Here is an 18973-nt window from a genome sequence, read left to right on the forward strand (position 1 = left end):
TCCATCCTTCCATCTACCCATATGACTATCTACTTATCCATCCAACATTTTGGAAATGGACAAGAGTGAGGACCCTTTGCTGAATCCTCAGGAAGAGAGAACTCAAAGGAGGTCATCTCTGAGAGCCAAACTGGACAAGCTCCAACTCAGGATGCCTCAATACTCCAAATTTTTTAGTTTATTTTTGAGTGTTTCATCCATTCCAGCAATGGCCCACACACCTGTCTTATTTGGGCCAAACAGTATTTCATAATGGAGACATTTCACATAAAAAGACTGCTTTGCAAACTGTTGAAAAACTCAATGACTTGGCAATATGGGTCTCATTTGCACATGATACTGTCTAGCTGGAGTGAGTTATGGCTGCCATCTTTGCATGGGGCATGTGCTCCAAGATTGCCAGAGTCTCCACCACTCCCCAGTATCTTGCACTCAGGCCACTTGACAGTATAAGCATTTAAATTTATGTTTCCTGGTTGACATAATCATAAGTTAATTCCTCTAATTTAGGATTTCACCCATGGAAAGGATCAGGGTTCTAAAACTGGCTGAAGGCAAATTCATTGCACAGGCCTAGATAGACTGTAGAGTATAGGTATAGTATATAGTATAGGTAGCATTGGTTAGAAAGTACTGGGTCCATGAGAATCATATTACCCAATGGATAAAAATGGTCAATACTTTATTGGGACTTAAATTAAACTACAGTTTATTCACAAAGGCTTGATCAATTTACCTCTAAACATGCATACAAACACAGAGGTAATTCTGAGGCCAGAATCTCCTGCCTTTGTTTGGTCCACTTTGCTTTCCACTAAGTCACAAAAATATGGATAACCCCAGATGGAAATATCCTTTTGAGTTAGGTTGTTTACCTGCATATGTATCTGGGACATAGTCCTTCACCTCTATGTAGACGAAGAGAGCTGGCAGCATCAGAGGCTGGTTCCTTTCATTCCTCAGACAGATGTAGTGATAGCCTAGAGGGTGACATCATACCATGCATCATATTTTCTTGTAACACAGGAACATCTATTTGACATGTGTGTTCATTTTAGGTGACTTTGGGTGACAAACAGCTCACTTCTTTCTCATTTTAATCATATGGTTTTGAGTGGTAGGGTACTATTTTTCTCATCAAACAGGAAAACAATGTTGATGCTGATTTTTTTCCTTTCACCATGTTTATCCCCACAAGAGAGAATTTGAAACCATATGTCATACATTGAATTACTGGTCCAGATTTATCCCTTGTAAATGATTTCTTGACTTGGGGCTTAGCCTGCTTTGGACAATGGGATGTTAGTGATGTAGTACAAGCAGAGGCTTAAAATGCACTTGCAGAAACAGGTGTGCCCTTATGCATTCCACTGGGCTGCCATGAGATGTCTGTGGGCGCCACTGCTCCTTCAGCTGGGGACCCTGAATAAGCAGATGTGGGAAGACCTAAGCCCAGCCCACAGCCTAAAGCACAGCTACATGGCTGAGACTTGCCAAACCCCGCCACCCCACAGACCTGTGAGCATGAAGATAAAACACTTGTTATAAGCCTTTGAATCTTCAGATAGTTTGTTACACAGAATTAACTGGCAAGAGTTGACTTGCCTACTGATCATACCATGTCACAAAAACATAAAACTGCCAGATTTAAATACATAAATTTATAGTCCTTTTTATGTAACAAAACACCAAAGCAACAAATAGATTCCTAGATCATTCTTTAACAATCATGTAAGGCAGTGATGGTTTTCTTGACAACTTTGATAAAAAGTTTCTCACCGCGCTATCCATACCTGGTCGAATCGCTTGTACTGGCAAGATTCGGTGACCAATAAATTTACCTCCTTCTTCATAAACTGCTATCCTCAAACAGGCCAGAGAAGGAAGAACTACCTATAGGACGTTAACAATACATGTGGTTACAAGAAGGAGCAACTGCAAGAAAGAATTAGAAAGGTATTATTTAAACTGGCCCCACTTTTCCAAATCCAAGAAGTTTCTACTGAGAAAATTGATAAAAAATTAAGTTGTTGGTCCATAATTTAGATTTTCAAAAAGAGAAGGATAACCAGAGATATGGCTTCATCTATGTTTCCTCACCTTGTCCAAATGAGGAACCTGTTCAACAAATAGACCATTTTCTTTTGACATGAACATTCTCAAGGTAGAAATGACAAAAGTTCTATGTTTAGATACAAAGAGTTGGTGGTTTTATCACTGTTTGCGCATTCACTATTATATTTTCAAAGCAAATTACTTTTATACTTTGGAGCAAAAGCAAAAATTAAAAAGTAGCTTTCAAGGATAACATTCAGAATGGGATGGATTTATATATTTGTAAATTCCCAAATTAGCCAAAAGTACTGCTCACTTTTTCCCCCCAATGTAAAACATATGGAGTACACATATCCCATGTCAAGAACATGAGGCCAACTGTACCCTTAAATATTTATTTCTTTGGTAACATAAACAAACTAACATCTATTGACTATTTTCAGTGTGTTCAATATTTTCTAAATGTTTCCAGTGTATTAGGGAATACTTATAATAACTCTATGAAGCAGACAGTATTATTAAATCCAATTAGCCTATTAAAAAAAAAAAACCCTGAAGCACAGAGACCTTTACCATAGATATTCTCTCCACAAAAGACTGCCTTTGTAGATATTTTGGCCAGATAAAAGCAAAGGGTGGTCTTCCCTGGTGGCGTAGTGGTTGACAGTCCGCCTGCTGATGCAGGGGACATGGGTTCGTGCCCCGGTCCGGGAAGATCCCACATGCTGTGGAGCGGCTGGGCCCATGAGCCATGGCCGCTGAGCCTGCGCGTCTGGAGCCTGTGCTCTGCAGCGGGAGAGGCCACAACAGTGAGAGGCCCACATACCGGAAAAAAAAAAAAAAAAAAGCAAAGGGCAAGGTATCCACTCTACTTTCTACTAGACTTAGCATCTTCCTTTGTGTGTGAAGCATGTGTGATAATGATTTGCTTTCTGGTGAAGGCAGAGGGAAAGCTCAGTTGAATATAAAAGATTTTAACTCTATCAGACAGACTCCAGACAAGCTACAAAGACCAGCACCAGTGGCTGGAGATTCTAGGGAGTTTAATTAATATACTTTTTAAAGGAAATATGGACTTCCTTTCTCTCGGCTACCATATTATTCCCTACTTCCCAATCTACTTCATTTGAATTATAGTGAAAACATATCATTTATCACTTGTATTATGAGTTAAATTTATATCTTATTCTGGCCTTCCAAATGAGGTATCCTAGAATTAATTGATTTACAGTGCAATTATGAAAAATCCAAAAAAGTAACTCATGGAAATCTTGAATAGTTTTTAACATACCTTTGAAAATGCTATTGCATTATTAATGTGTAAATTCCCAAATGAAGCAACCAATAATTCCTCATTTTATTTTTTCCCCAGTGTAAAACACCTAGAAGATGCAGTGACATCTCATGTTAAGGACACTAGACCAACCTTTTTGAACACAATGGGTTCTTCTTCCCAGACAGGATTTACAGCATTTCCTTGTGATGTCTTTGTCTTAAATGCCTTCCTCCTTGTGTCCACAGGCAAACCAAACATATCCACTTCCACATAAGTCCCGACTTTCTTATCAGAGAGAAACTGACCTGAAATAATCTAGAAAGTAATAAAAAAGGAACTCTTGATAAATGAGTAACAATGATATAAGAGAATACTTTAGGGAGGTACAAATGCTGATGGTGAATGTTGAACCATAATCAAAATAAAATAGAAACCAGAGTACAAGTATGATTTCTTTTTCGGTTAAGGAATTTGAAGAGGAATACTGAAAATGCTGAGGTTAGAAGTCAATTAATAAGACGAAGTTTTATAGGAGGAAACAAATGAACAAGTATCAAAAGTTTGATGAGATTATGCCTTTGCATTTGAGAGATACATCTATTAAATGTTAAAGATTGATCTGTAGAGCATTTATCTGAATATAAATGTTTTTCTAATACTTAAAAATGTTATACGAGAAAAAAATTCTCATTTTAGCATGATTGTAAATGAAATTAAAAGGTCATTTAAGAGTACAAATTTAAAACATAACACACTAGAAAGTCTAGCATTTAAAAAACTTCCTCTTGTTCATAAAATTCGACTTGAAAGAGTGGTTATAACATCATGCTATTCTAATTCTCAAAGCTGTTACACTTTAAATAAAAAGCCACAATGATGATAAAAAAAATACTGAAAACAAATAATGACCTTAAACCATTAAGCCCAATTTATCATCACTCCTAACCTCACCTGGTTAGCCATCCACACAGTAGCGGGTATCCTTTGCCTAGCTATAAAATTAATGAATATTGTGGAGTTAAATGAGATTTTAAAATCACATGTTCATAAAATGTCTCCCACGTCTGCTTCTTTTTCTAACTGAATTTTCAGACTCTGAGGTATCCTCTGCTTTAACAGAGAGGGGAGCAAGAAAGCAAGTGCTGATGGAGCAGACCCAGAGATCTGATCTGGGTTGTCTTGTTGACAAACCTTCCCTTTCTGAGCTCTAGCTGGTGAAAGGGGACAAAATTACCAAGATTGTGGCTGGGCCAGAAATGAGACACAGTGGCGGCCTGAGGATGGCCATCAGAGGCTGAGTGAGGCCAAAGGCAGCTATATGCTGATGTGGCCAGAGATGCCATACAAGATACAGAGAAAGCCATGAGGAAGAGGCTGTCTGAATTTACCCTGGGACAACTCATTTCTCCTGAATGTTCTCTTTGCCTGGGTGCATGAGACCTGCAGGCAACAATCTCTTTGTTTAATTTCAGGTTCTTCTTAAGAACAACTTAGCTGACATTTTACAACATGTTTGAAACTTCCAAGTTAAGCGATGAGTCACATTGGGAATTCAGATGCCTCAAAGATGTTGTGTACTTAAGAGTTTGATTAAAGCAGAGTCCTTAACTAAACTAATGACACTGAGCTTCAATGTTCTCCTCAGTAAAATAGGATGACGGAACACCACTGGAGCTCACAAGTCCATTTTGGCACGATAAAGTCTATGTCAGGGGTTCAAAACAAAGGTAATACTAGGCGGAAGTGAGCCACATCCTGGCTCCAGATGTAATGTTGAAGGCAGGACTCAGCTGCAGCTCTCTGATGCATCACGGCCTGTCTATTCAGAGGACACTGACATCTCCAGAACACTGTCTCCATTCTGGACTCAAGCAGCAGTGTACACCTGCCTGGGACTCAACTGTTTCTCCTCAACTTCTCTGTCATTGTTTATAATCCTGTCTCTATGTCATTGTTTATAATTGCTTACATTTTCACAGTGGAATTTTCAAGAAAAAATAAATATGCAAGCAAACATATAAAACAAGATGAGCTGACAAACGAGGACAGAAGATTATTATTTTGTCAAAATATTTTTAAGTTGACCCAACTATAACTACAATTGACAAGGATTCTAAAAATAACATTTTATCAGTGTGTGATACTTAAGAGTTTATCTTAAACTTGACAGGAATTAAACATCCTCTGCTGAAAACAATTTCCTAAACTAAATATAATCTTGAAGCTCTGATTCTGCCAAGTTCACTCTGCAGATATACAATGTGAAATAATTTCAAATGATATCACTGTGAGACACTTCATTGCAATTTTATTTTTAATCTTTGGTGTAAAGAACATAAATTTTAAAGTAAAATGGGCTCAACAAGATTAGGGTAGATATAAATTAGTGAAATTGTGACAGAGCATTTTTTTTTTGCACAGTTTTTTATATGCCTTTAGTTTAGGGTCAATTGGAAAATTGAATTTATGACCGATTAAAAAATGTTTCTTAGTTCTGCACTTATCCAGTTAAACAGAAAAGAAATGAAACTTTAAAATGTAAATGTATCTTAAATGCAACAACCACGGGCTTATAGGATTCATGTAAAACGCTCTTTATAAAAATGATTTCCCATTCATAGTATTAAAAATGTTTTCTCACAACTAAAAAAAAGATTGTATCTCCTGTAACATCAATTTCAAAGACTGCAGAAATCATTTGAAATTAATTTTTTGAGGGTCAGATGTATGCTTAATGACATGCTTCTTGTGTTTAATAGCATTACTATGTGTTATAAATCCCTGAATACTCTGATAGATTTTCAAAAGCCATGCTATGGTAACTTGAGAGCTTTTATTCAATATTTAACAATTTATTGAGAGAATACTTTTTTCTCTAATTTTGCTCAGTGTGGCTATTTTCCTAGGACTAATGGGGGGGCGGGGAAAAGACCAGAAGATTTCTTCAGTATAAGTCAGTAATTTTCGTGGTAAATTTCACCATGGGATCTTTACACCAAAAGAAAGGACAAGCCATGGTGAATCTCACCAACTTGTTTTATTAATTTTGGGTCTGATTTTTATCCTGTTAAAAGTGGGGCTTAGTCTGTTTACTTCATGCATGTAGCTTTTGAAAACTGCTAATTCAGATGTAGTCCTTGAAGAAAAAAATGTAAGAAAGAAGTGAAGACTTTGCTGGGAATTAAATTCTTCATGACTGAACTATTTTACACAAAATAGGTGATGTTGAAGACTTTTGCTGGGTACAATTGTGTGGTAGGGTAGCACATACCTTAACAGATAAAGTGTTGGCCACGATCCCATCCACAATGCCTTCGGTGAATGGATCAAAGTGCTTGTCAGGTCTCCTCATGAACTCTGGCTTCAGTCTGTAGCCACTTTTCCCATTGTATTCATACATCCCCATGTTTATTTGCATAGCCAGGTCTGCATATCAAAAACACAAACTTTATTGTGACTGTATTTATACTTGGAGCAAGAAAGCAAGATTGTATTACAGTCCACTTTTGTTCCTCCTTTAAAAAGAAAGACTTAATCATTATAGAAACAGGAAATACAGACAAGAAAAAGAAATTGAGCGGTCATCTCCAAATCCAGAGGTAAACCACTGCCAACAGGTTGGTATATATCCTGTTTTTCTACTTCAGATATATTTTGAAAATGCAGTATGTCCATTTCATTAAATATTCATCTGCTTTAATTTTAACAACTGTATAAACTTCTTTTGAATAGATATGTCTGAACACATGGTTTATAACAGCCCCCTCTCTTCCAAGTTTTTGTCATTACATATAATGTTTTGATGAACATTGTTGTGATGAAATCTTTGAAGCCATCATTAATGATGTTCTTAGGAGTGAAATTTCTAGGTCAGAATATATGCATATTGGAAAAGCTTTTTGATAATTCTCGCTAAGATGCCCTTCAGAACGTTTAAATCACTTTAAACCTCCAATCCATGTTTTTGAGGATGGACTTCTTCATACTTCACCAACAGTGGTGAAGTGGTGAAATTCTTCTTTTTTCAATTATAAGAAAGAAAAAAGATTGTCTTTTAAAATTTTTCATTTCTTTGATTACTTACTACCAGTATCTAATCACACACTGACTAGTTTCTAATGGACAGAGATTCCTGGTCAAAGTTTTGCTAAGACTCAGTCAATGTATGAAATAAATGTCTACATTTGTTGCAACTGCTAGAGCTTAACAAACAAAAAAATACTTTAAAGTCATAAGGAATCTGGGAAACTGTCAATTTCCTCCATATTATCTGAGTCTATTTAGGTGGACAGTAAAGAAGAGATGGTAGAATCATTCCAATGTTCCATGTAACAAACCATTTTTAGAGCAGGGAAAATAAGTGAAATTTTATCTCTCAATTTTTAAAGTATTATGACTATGATACCAAAATTGGACAGAGTACCAAAAGAAAAGAAAATGATGGACTTATCATACTTAAAAAAAAAAAAAAAACTTCAAAAGTCTAAAAAATTAATTAGCAAAACATATGTTCTAAAAAATAATACACAAGCAAGAAGAATTTATCCTGGGAACAAAAGGATACTTACATATTAGGAGATATGTTAATATAATTTATCACATTTCTCACAAAAGAAGAAATGAACATACGATCATCCCAGTAGATGTGAAAGAGACATTTAATAATATTCAACATAAATTCCTAAAACACTGTTGTCACTTAAGGCAAGTGTAGATTCCTTTAGTGTGTAAAAGACTATCTGTCTCAAAGTCACAGCCAGCATCTACTCATTGGTATCACAATGTGAAATTCCCGTTAGTGTTAAGATGAAAAGGAAGTGCCCACTCTTAATACTATTATTTAATATTATTTTACAATGGTCAGTCCAAGGCACTAAGAAGGGGGAAAAAGTAGATGTGATTAAATTATTATAACTGTGTATATGAAAAAAACAATAAAATCTACTGGCAAAATAGGCTATTATGAGTTTAGGAAGATGATCATTTATAAAATACATTTATTTATAAAATAAATATACGAATATCAATATCCAGAAACAATCTGTGAAAAATGTAATATTAAAAAAAGGATTTAATCTAAAGAAACTATACCTCTAATGAAGACGAGTGATTTTGTTGAGAAACTTGATATAATAATTTTCTGTGATTACAAAAAACCCTAAAAATTAGAAGTTGTCAGTTTTCTTCAGGTGAATTTATAAATTTAATGGGATTTTAATCAAAATCTCATTTTTTTCCAGTGGGGGAGAGGGGAACATAACAATTAAACTAATATAAATTTAATGCGATTTTAATCAAAATCTCATTTTCTTTTCAGTGGGGGAGAAAATAACAATTAAACTAAATTCACTTGGAAAATGAATCCCACTGTCAAGGAAAGAAGAATTGAACGTTAATAGCCATGAAGAATTTCCACTTCCACGTATTAAACCATATTATTAAACATTATAATAATAACAATAAGTTACTGGCTCCAGGAAGGTGAAAAATTTATTAATGGAGAAGACTATACATTGAAAAAATGTACCCAAATTAACAACTAAAAAGGCTACATCTAGGGGCTTCCCTAGTGGCGCAGTGGTTAAGAATCCACCTGCCAATGCAGGGGACACGGGTTGGAGGCCTGGTCCGGAAAGATCCCACATGCCGTGGAGCAACTAAACCCATGCACCACAACTACTGAGCCTGTGCTCTAAAGCCCGCGAGCCACAACTACTGAAGCCCATGCTCCTAGGGCCCGTGCTCTGCAACAAGAGAAGCCACTGCAATGAGAAGCCCATGCACCGCAACGAAGAGTAGCCTCCACTCTCCACAATTAGAGAAAGCCCGCAGGCAGTAATGAAGACCCAATGCAGCCAAGAATAAATAAATTAATAAATAAATAAATTTTTTAAAAATAAAAAGTCTACATCTAATAAATTGTAATTTCAGTTTGATCTCTTACTGAGATTATACATGAAAATTAAATTTGCATGGATGAAAGGGTTAAATTACAGATAAAAAAGAAACTATGAAAGAAATAGGAGTAAATATGGATGGATCATTGGGGTGTGGAGCCTGTAATGATAAGAGTAAACCAAGATTCCATAAAATAAAACATTAATCAACCTGATCTTATCTGTTTCACAAAATAAGACATGACCTTCAAATAAAAAGTACTGTTATAAATGAATAGAAAAATTGACAAGAGCCCTGAATAGTCAATTCATAAAAGCAGAAATGTGAAAATCAAAACACATACTTAAAATGTTCAACCTCAACAATAATCAAAGGAATGAAATAAAAAAGAACAAGGAGATATTTTTCTGAATTATTATTATTATTATTTAATTATAATACTTAACCAAGATCTCAAGTGAGAGGGAACAACTTATTACATTGCTGATGGAGGAGAAACCTAGTGCAACATTTTTGATGAACAATTTGGCATTGTGCACAAAGGTTCTTAAAACTTTCACTTCTTTTAATTCTATTTCAGGAACTGTTCCAAAAGAACATTAGGAGATAGACTTGACAATTTATATTCAAGGCTGTTCTCAGGGGACTATTTATAGTAGGAAAAAAATACCCTAATGTTCAGTGATAGGAAATGGGTTTTAGTGAATTGTGAGATGTGCTTAATATACAGCTATTAAAATTCATGTTTCTGTATCACATTTAAATATATATAAAGATATATATATTTAAACAAGTTATTAAGTGAAAAAGCATGTATATGCATATCCAAAAAACTTACAGATTACAATGCCAAAAGTTAACAATGTTGAATTTCTGAGTGGTAACATTCCTCGCAGTTTTATTCTTTTCTTTATAGTTTTTTTGATTTTTTTACATTTTCTATAATAAATACATATTACTTTAAAAAGTATAAAAGTTTTTGTTTGAAAATAATGCAAAACAAGTAGAAATAAAGACTTGTTTATAAACCATTGAAGACAATTTCTCAATTTTCAAAATTCACTTTTTTTTGCAATGATATTTCCTTTATGAAAATGTGCTTTTGTTTATTTTTTCAGTCAAGTCTGGCAGTTTTTTTCTCCTTGGGAATGGTTATAAAGCCACGAGGAAATGTGCCTTTATAATAGAAAGGAAATGAACATTAATTGTGCTACTTACCCACTGTTTGGAAATTAAGTGCAACCATTTGGCAGCCTGCATTCCAGAAGAGCTGGGGCATGTAGTTGGATGAATCCACACGTGTTCCTTTTGGATATATCCTGCTAAGCTGCATTTTGTTATATCTGGACCATCATGTTAAGTAGTGAATACAATTATAAAAAGAACTAGCCAATAATATTAGCTGAGAAGCTGCCTTCCATCTTTCTCCATTGGGGAAATGAATTAAAGATTGATGATCTCACTGGGCTGGTGGGTGAAATAGGTAAAAAGCTTTCTGAACAAACAGAATAAATGTGCTTTTATAAAAGAAATGTAGCATCACTTTTGCAGAGCCCTGTGGGTAAAAACTAATCAGGTGCAAAGATGGTTGAGTCAATGTGATTTTGTGGAGATTATGAAGGACTGGCTTAGCAATTAAGGACACATGAGGAAGTCCAAGCATAGCAAGTCACGTGACAGGATGATATTGTGCTTGGCAGAAGCAGATATCATGAACTGTACGGCTATTTTTGAAATGCTCTCTGCTCATTTTCTTAACCTTCTCAGGGAATGCTATTGGCCAAGACTGTGGTACTCTTTATGATTGATAACAAGGTAAATATAGCACAGAAGGTTTTGACCTTGTCTCATATTTTGGTTCCTACCGTCATCAGTTTTCCATCCTGAGAACCTTTTAGTTATTGAAGGATGCTATGTCTTTAAAACACAACTGACTATTTCTATTACCAAGTTTGGTAGAGGTTAGCTCAGGTTCTGAGCTCGGCAGGGGAGTTAGGCCAAATAGAGTTTGAAACTTAAATTCTGGAACTTGTTAGCTGTATGATTCAGGACAAGTTATTTCCCTTTTCTGTGCTTCAGTTTCCTCATCTATAAAAGATGTGAATTCCTACATTATACAGCTATTGTAAGGAGTAAATAAGACATATAACAAAAGGTCTATCACATAGTTAGTACTTGATGAATACTAATGATCATGATATACTGTCACTTTGCTTATGGAGTTTACACTTGTTTCCTCTATTGTTGATGAGTTTTAAAGGTGACTTTATTATAGGACTTCCATGAAATTGGGCTGTTTGGGACATTTAATATTTGTTTTATGAAAAAATTTTAAAGATCTGTGTCATTTCATTTTGATTCAGGGATAAAGTTAAAACTTTTTGGTTGTCAGGAGTATCAAATAAAGCCATTATTAGTAATTTATATTCTCATCATCATCATCCCAACTATTTTTCGATTGGACATCTATTACATGTAAGGATGTGAGACACCAAAAACGTGTCTATATTATATACATATAATATATACACTTTATACCTATCATATTTTACATATGCATAAAGCATACACACACATTTTACATATGTTGTCCGTAACCCAACAGCACACCATAAAGCTGTTATCATCATTTCTGTTTTACAGGTGAGAAAACTCAGAAGGATTATGCAAATTACCAAGAGATAAAGAAGTTGGTGGTCTGAAGGTATCCTGGAAATCTGGGCTTCCTCTACTCCAAGGCCAGTTCTCTTTTCCACATGCCAGACTATCCCATTCACCATTACATATGAAACCTGAAACTATTTATTGCCCAGGTGACAGACTTAAGCCATCTCATGTACCTTTCTCCTGTATTAAAGACAAAAAATTAAACAAATAGCACGACTTCACTCTTGTCCATTCGGCAGACGTCCGTCAAATCAAGGATACTCTACAAATTCCACTGGGGACTTTGTAAGTTGCTCAAGTCCTTTGGTTTCCACAAAGGAGGACATTTCGAAGCTTCTGTTTCTTTCTGAGTTAACAACAAAAAGTGAGAAATAAAATTCAATATTATAAATGATAGCATATAAGATGTAGGCAAATGTTCTGTGAAGTTGATGGCAAAGAATCCTCGAATAACTTTTATATTTAATGTTGTTTTCAGTGGACTATTTACCTGTAACAAAAGTCGAGTCTTAGTTTTGTCTCTTCTAATATTTGCTACCTGGGTCAGGTGTTGGGCAAGTTAGGGACCTGGTGGCATTAGGGTGCGAAAAAGAACTTTAGACTTGGAGAGTGTGGCCAGGAAAGCTGTTTTGTCAAAAGAGCAGGGGCCCTGTGGGAATCTGTTGCTCTAAATCCATTCAGATTGCTTTCTGGAAGCCATCACTGAGAATTAACAATACAGACCGTGTGTACATTCGTGCTAGATGCCGACTCTCTTTTATACCCACACCGTCATTGCCTTGCGTTTGTAGAGACCCTTTAGAAACAACTAATTGGACATAAGAATTTTGTTATTTTAAAGCAGAAGGATCCTTGGACATTTTTCAGTCTGATGGCCTCATTTTCAGATTAGATGACAGAGGCTGTAGAGGTGAATGTACTAGAGGGCTCAAGATTCTTGGACACAGAGAAACATCTTGAAAGTGAAAGCTAAGCTTCCAATTAGAGTGAGAGAAACCAAACAAAGTTATCTTAGTTTATAAAGACTAAGAGTCAAACAGCTTCTGTGTCCTCTTCCCAACTAGAAAGAAATCACACTGTTACCTACAGACTAAGATGTGTTATCTGGAGCTCGGTGATTTAAACTGAGTTACCTTGAGGCATCTTTCCCTTTTGATGCCCACTTTCCATCATTAAAGCCTCATTCTTCTTCCTAGTCATTCCCAGATTTCTCCTTTATCCACCTCGTCACCTTCCCCAATTTAATTGACTCTAAAGGAAACCTTTACTTCTCTTATTTTGGTCCATCAAAATTCTACTTTCGTATGACTATCTTAAGCGTGACTGCTAATTAAAATTGATTCAATTTAATAGGTTCTTTGTGAAATATGTGCAGTGTTCTTTTGAAAAAAGTGAGAAAATGATATAAAACACAGGGAGAAAAGTACTTGTTTGTAAATCTTTGGCTGGTGATGTTGTCACCAGGTTCTTAAGGACCTAAATGTATCAGCCCCTTCTCAGTTTAGCTACTTGTCTGGGAGCTTTTGACTCATGAATTAGGAGAACTCATTTTACAGCCAAAGGAAGTTATAGTAATATAAAAATAACTACTTTATAGTATGTTTCACATTGTAGTAAGAAGCACCAGTAATTACAACATCAAACAAACTGTTGAAATCTTTATGTATAAATCTTATTGGAAGTTAAATTCTTTGTTGTAGAGATCTAGATACCATATGTTATTAAGTTAAGACTCTTTGGGCAAAATTATACAATTATACATAAGTGTGTTAATGTAGAGCTTAGAGTTTGGTATATCTATAAAACTCTCCTTTATAAGAGGCTGCTGTGTTTAAGAAAAAATTCAGCTTTTAAGAGCATATGCTTATAAAAGTAGCTAAACTGTCCCAAGGATTCTCTTAACCTAATAGTATTTTACAGTTCATGCAAACACAAAGGGCAATTTGATAGAAGGGCTCCTTTCTCTAGGATGAGGAGAGATAATGTACATATATAATTTGCATCCAGTATGAATGGGTAGTTGGATGAGCGGAAAACAAGTAATGTGAAGTTAATGATATATTCTCCTAAATATATAAAACATAGGCTGAAAAAATGGAATGTGGATGAACTGGTCGATTTGGTTTTATTTCTATTCAATATTGAGACTGATCAACTCTCTGATTGCTTCCTTTCAAGGGGATGGTTAAATAGTTTATTTCAACACTGTCATTTATATAATTGATGGCATGCCCATGTGGTCACAAATGAAAAATAATGTAAAATACTCAGCTGTACTCTGGTCTAATACCTTTTAGTTAACCACATATGGCCTATAGCTCTATTAAGAATTTTGGGAAAACATATCATGGAATACTTTCTCATATGGCTATATATATATATATATATATATATATATATATAAAATATATACTTACATATAGTTATATATATTTATTTAGATATATAAAAAACAGATAGTAAATTCACACATATACTCAAGACTTCATAGAATAGTTCTAATAAGGTTCGCATTTTTTGGTCTAATGACCTTGTGTTTAAAATTTACTCATCATATGCTACATTAGGGGTTTTTCTCCAGGGAAAACTTACTTTTTGAAATTTCGAATGACTCGAACTTGACTGGCTGAATATAGTTCACCAGATTAGACATCTCTTCTGTGGCCATGGCCTCGCTCCCAGCAGTCCCCTAGAAGCAGGAGTAAAAATAACGTTCCCAGAGTCAACATTATGTTTTCCCAGGGCAATGATTAAGTGACCCAAGAGAGCAGAAGATTATCACGCCTCTTCTGAAAACGATTATTGCCAACATAAAATGGATTACGGGAGAAAGGAAAAGCAACACCTCACGTTACACAGTGCGGGGTGGGAGGAGGGAGGTTTAGGGGCAGCTCCCAGGGCACTCTGGGACCAGCGGTATCAGCACCACCCGAGAGCTTGTGAGAGATGCAGCCTCTCAGCCCCCTGCGCAGGCCTCCTGAACCAGAATCTGCATTTTACTGAGGTGATTCAAATGCACAGCAAAGTTTAAGAAGCCCTGAGCTGTGTCTCATCTGCCAAAGCAGGGAGTCCACAGGTGATGTTTGAAGTTACATACCAAGAATTCACTGTACAATATGAAAGTGAGTATGTAGGTGACCACTGGCTGAATCACGAACTGTTATAAAAAAAAGGTTGCCGGTGGAAGTGGGTGGAGATGGGCAAACGTATATTGCTTTTTTTAACAAACTTTCCTCTGTCCCTCCCTTTCTGGCTCCTGGGCACTTTTATTAGGCAAGCAGCCCAAAACAGTGTAGGTCAGTAGCTCAGGGTCTAGAGCCAGACTGTCTAATTTTAAATCCCAAGCCCACCACTTAGAAACTGTGCATTCTTGGGCAAGTCACTTAACTGTTTTGTGCCTCAGCTTGCTCACCTGTAAAATTATGATAAAATCAGTCCCAACAGCATATAGGGTTTTTGTGATTATTAAATGAATTAATTTATGTGAAAGCTCAGAACGGTATCTGGCACATAGTAAAACCTGGTGTTACTTTAGCTACTATTATGTATTACATACCACTGTGATAAAGTATTTAATAAAGAAGGAAGCCAATATTGCTGTATTCGTGTGGACAGATCTAATATTTTAGATCTGTAGGCTGATCTAATATTTTCTCCCATTTTTAGAAGAGAAAATACATGGAGACATGGTTTCTTTTGAAAACTTCTGTAGCAATATTAAGGTTAAATGTGAGTTGGGAAATATTCATTTGCAAACGGCCATCCAGCTAGTAAGACAGTTTTAAAATGATCAAAAGTCACTGACAAAAAGTTTACACAATTGAAATAATTCTGGAAAAACTACTCTGTAACAGTTTTCCTTCTGGATATTGAGTTGAAATTTAGTGGGGAAACATAGTTAATCAAAAATTTAGACTAGGGCTTCCCTGGTGGCGCAGTGGTTGAGTCCGCCTGCCCATGCAGGGGACACAGGTTCATGCCCCGGTCCGGGAAGATCCCACATGCGGCGGAGTGGCTGTGCCCGTGAGCCATGGCCGCTGAGCCTGCACATCCGGAGCCTGTTGCTCTGCAACGGGCGAGGCCACAGCAGTGAGAGGCCCACGTACCGCAAAAAAAAAAAAAAAAAAATTTAGACTATATTAATGGAAATAATTATAAGAGGAAGAACATTATGTGAGAACAGCTTATTATTTGTTATTTATCTTTATTAACTAAAATTTAAAGATACAAATACTGAGACAGATACTTTCCAATATATTTGAAAGCAGATTCAGTTTAAACTTTTTGAACAAGACTAAAACAAAGTTTTACAATTCCAATTGACCTATCCTTGATTTGTTTCTGGATTCTGTGCAATTAATATTTCTGAGCTGATGAAGTTATCTGGGAAGCTTGAGCTTATGTCAGTAGATAACCGCTAGTGGTGTTAAAATTACAACGGGGAATTCCCAGGCGGTCCAGTGGTTAGGACTCTGCACTTCCACTGCCGGGGACCTGGGTTCAATCCCTGGTGGGGGAACTAAGACCCCATAAGCCGAAAAAGGGTCAAAATTATAACAACAAAATTAATGTCATGTTTATAAACATTTCTCCAAACCTCATGTCTTCTCTGGATTCTGGACCATTGACAATCCATTTAATTGCCTCAAAAATTGAAGCCGGCAGTTGGAGGTCACAAGGCTCTGGACGCGCAGGCTCAGCGGCCATGGCTCACGGGCACAGCCGCTCCGCAGCATGTGGGATCTTCCCGGACCGGGGCACGAACCCCTATCCCCTGCATCGGCAGGCAGACTCTCAGCCACTGCGCCACCAGGGAAGCCCGAGGCCACAAATTTTGAATTCATTCTCAACATAGCACATTTGATGGAAGGCAGCCTCAGCAGCACTGTTCCTTACAGAGAACTTTGCTTAATGCAATGCTTGTTCCTCTAGCGACCAGTTTGCATCTTCATTTTTTCAAACTCTTTTCACCACTAGATGGCAGAAGGCGACCAGGAACTACAATCCAGAGGGAGCAGTCTGGACCGGCAAGTTAGCTGAAAGCTTCTGTGACCAGGAGTCAAGCCCTAGAAACCTACCTCATCCATCGAAGACTTTTTACAGTCATCCTCATCGTCATCATCGTCACTCTCCGTATCAGCTTCTCCTGTCAAATTTTAATAACAGATCATGAAGTAAATAAGCATTTACAGGTTCGAAGCACATGTGACATGTGCATTACCCAAAATTTCCTTGGAAGTTGGCCTTTCACCGTTCTGAAGTTATTCTTTTGGTTTTTTTAATTTTATTAATTATACAGAATTATACTGACATTTTGAAAATGGATTTAGTTTTCTAAATTTGATTTGTGAACACATTTGAAATTTCCAAGCTCTATAAAAGATGCTTGTCTTTACATTTTTATCTATATGTTTTACAAAACATATGGCATCTTATACAGTTAGCTCTCTCTGGTGCACATATCCTATTTTGATGTATACATTCTATTTTAGTGTCTCCATGACCCTAAAACAGATAAACTATCATCACTTTACCACCTTTCCCTCTTCTTCCTGGTCCTGACTCTTCTGTGTGATGCTTGGCCAGAGCTCAGTGACCTTGTAGCTATTTTTCCAAGGCCAGAGAGGACATCACAGAAGTCGAGGTAGAGGACAAGAGCTGGGACAGGAATGGAGGCTATAGTAGCACACCTGATTCTACAAAACTGTAAGGTACCACCTGTATCCTGTGATTTGCCTGCAGGCTTATTTGATGGAGGCATTGTTGTCTAAACAGTGCACATATCTTTAAAAATGGAGATATTCTGTGTAAGACGGCAGGATAAAATGGGTGAACTCTTAACATAATTATGCATGTAAATCTACCTTGGTCAGATATAATGCAGCTTCACATGTAGTCAATATACAGTCATTTCAACAGATTGTTTTTCTCTCCAAAGTTTAGGTGGATGATTCCACCAGCTTAAATAGTCACATTGGTATGAGGCATTACATTCTTCCCAGCTCTGGGATTCAGTCAGACCCAGTAATATCACTTATGTAAAAAGATTTTCAAGTATAAAGTAAAGAAAGCATACTTTTAAATTGTTTGATTTGACTTCTGTCAGGGTCCATACAATGCACTAGGATAATAAGCCCAGAAGATGGCAATATTGGTTCAACAATGAGGCAACTTACACGGGCCAGTACCTCCCCTCCCTGCCTTCTATAAATTAGCTGCCCTGCGCAATCTCTATCAATGACACTGCCCACAGCACTGCCTCCAAGAAGCTTATAAATGTTTTCATTTGGCTGACAAAGTTCAATAGATTACTAATGATAGCAGTTAGCATTAGGGAAGTGATCTTTAGAGGGAAAAGATGTCTGGGACCAACACGGCTTATTATTTGCAGCTTGTTTATTAAAGAAAACCACATACAACTGCTTTATGACGTTAATATTGTGTTAGTTAATAAGGGGAATCAATTCCACTTTGAACAGAAAACATAGCTTATCCTATTAGAGACATTCTTTTAGGAGGTTGACACAAAACTTTTTAGAGTCAAATTTGTTGCCTCAAGTTTTTGTAACTATTTATTGTTTTTTTTTAATTAGAGAAGGAGTTCTTTTTATTGAGTAGTTTAAGAAGTTTGGCAGGACAGTGCTTCATGTTACATTAACAACACACCAGAATTTCAAGTAATCAGGCCATTGTCTAGTTTATGTGGGAAGGAAAGAATTTGTCATTCTTTGCTCTACGAGCAGGGACCTGATTTCTCCCTTATAAGTTTCGGGAGGAATCTTGTTGAAAAATAAATTTAAAAAAATATCCTAGTTCTTTAAGACAAGTGTACAGGCAAACGACTGGATCTCTCGGGGGAAGATCTGGCCAACAGGCGCCATGATAAGTAGATTAGCTTTGATATAAGAAACATGTTTTTCAAGTTATTTGAGTTCCCAATACTGAAAACATCTACAAACCAAATGGTAAATTAGCAGTGCTGTTTATTCAGGGCCCTACCTACATATTTAAATGTCCAAAAATTTCCACTGAAATAAACGAAAATTGCACAACAGAGTATGGGGCAAGCTTAGGAAA

The 18973-nt window shown here is 36.4% G+C and overlaps 1 protein-coding gene across 2 annotated transcripts in view; it reads right to left on the minus strand.

Moving 5' to 3' along the window:
- The window catches only part of PLCB1 (phospholipase C beta 1), a 686206-nt gene that overhangs the window by 118548 nt on the left and 548685 nt on the right, over positions 1 to 18973 (minus strand). For both annotated transcript variants that reach the window (XM_007452039.1, XM_007452040.1), the window contains exons 15-22: positions 16975 to 17042; positions 14489 to 14585; positions 12158 to 12242; positions 10448 to 10572; positions 6603 to 6757; positions 3482 to 3646; positions 1794 to 1893; positions 876 to 980 (exon numbers count right to left, since the gene is read on the minus strand). In XM_007452039.1, coding sequence (XP_007452101.1) covers positions 876 to 980; positions 1794 to 1893; positions 3482 to 3646; positions 6603 to 6757; positions 10448 to 10572; positions 12158 to 12242; positions 14489 to 14585; positions 16975 to 17042 — 900 coding nt within the window. The remainder of the gene's footprint in view (positions 1 to 875; positions 981 to 1793; positions 1894 to 3481; positions 3647 to 6602; positions 6758 to 10447; positions 10573 to 12157; positions 12243 to 14488; positions 14586 to 16974; positions 17043 to 18973) is intronic.

Source organism: Lipotes vexillifer, unplaced genomic scaffold (assembly GCF_000442215.2).
Source record: "Lipotes vexillifer unplaced genomic scaffold, Lipotes_vexillifer_v1.1 scaffold257, whole genome shotgun sequence".
Classification (NCBI taxonomy): domain Eukaryota; kingdom Metazoa; phylum Chordata; class Mammalia; order Artiodactyla; family Lipotidae; genus Lipotes; species Lipotes vexillifer.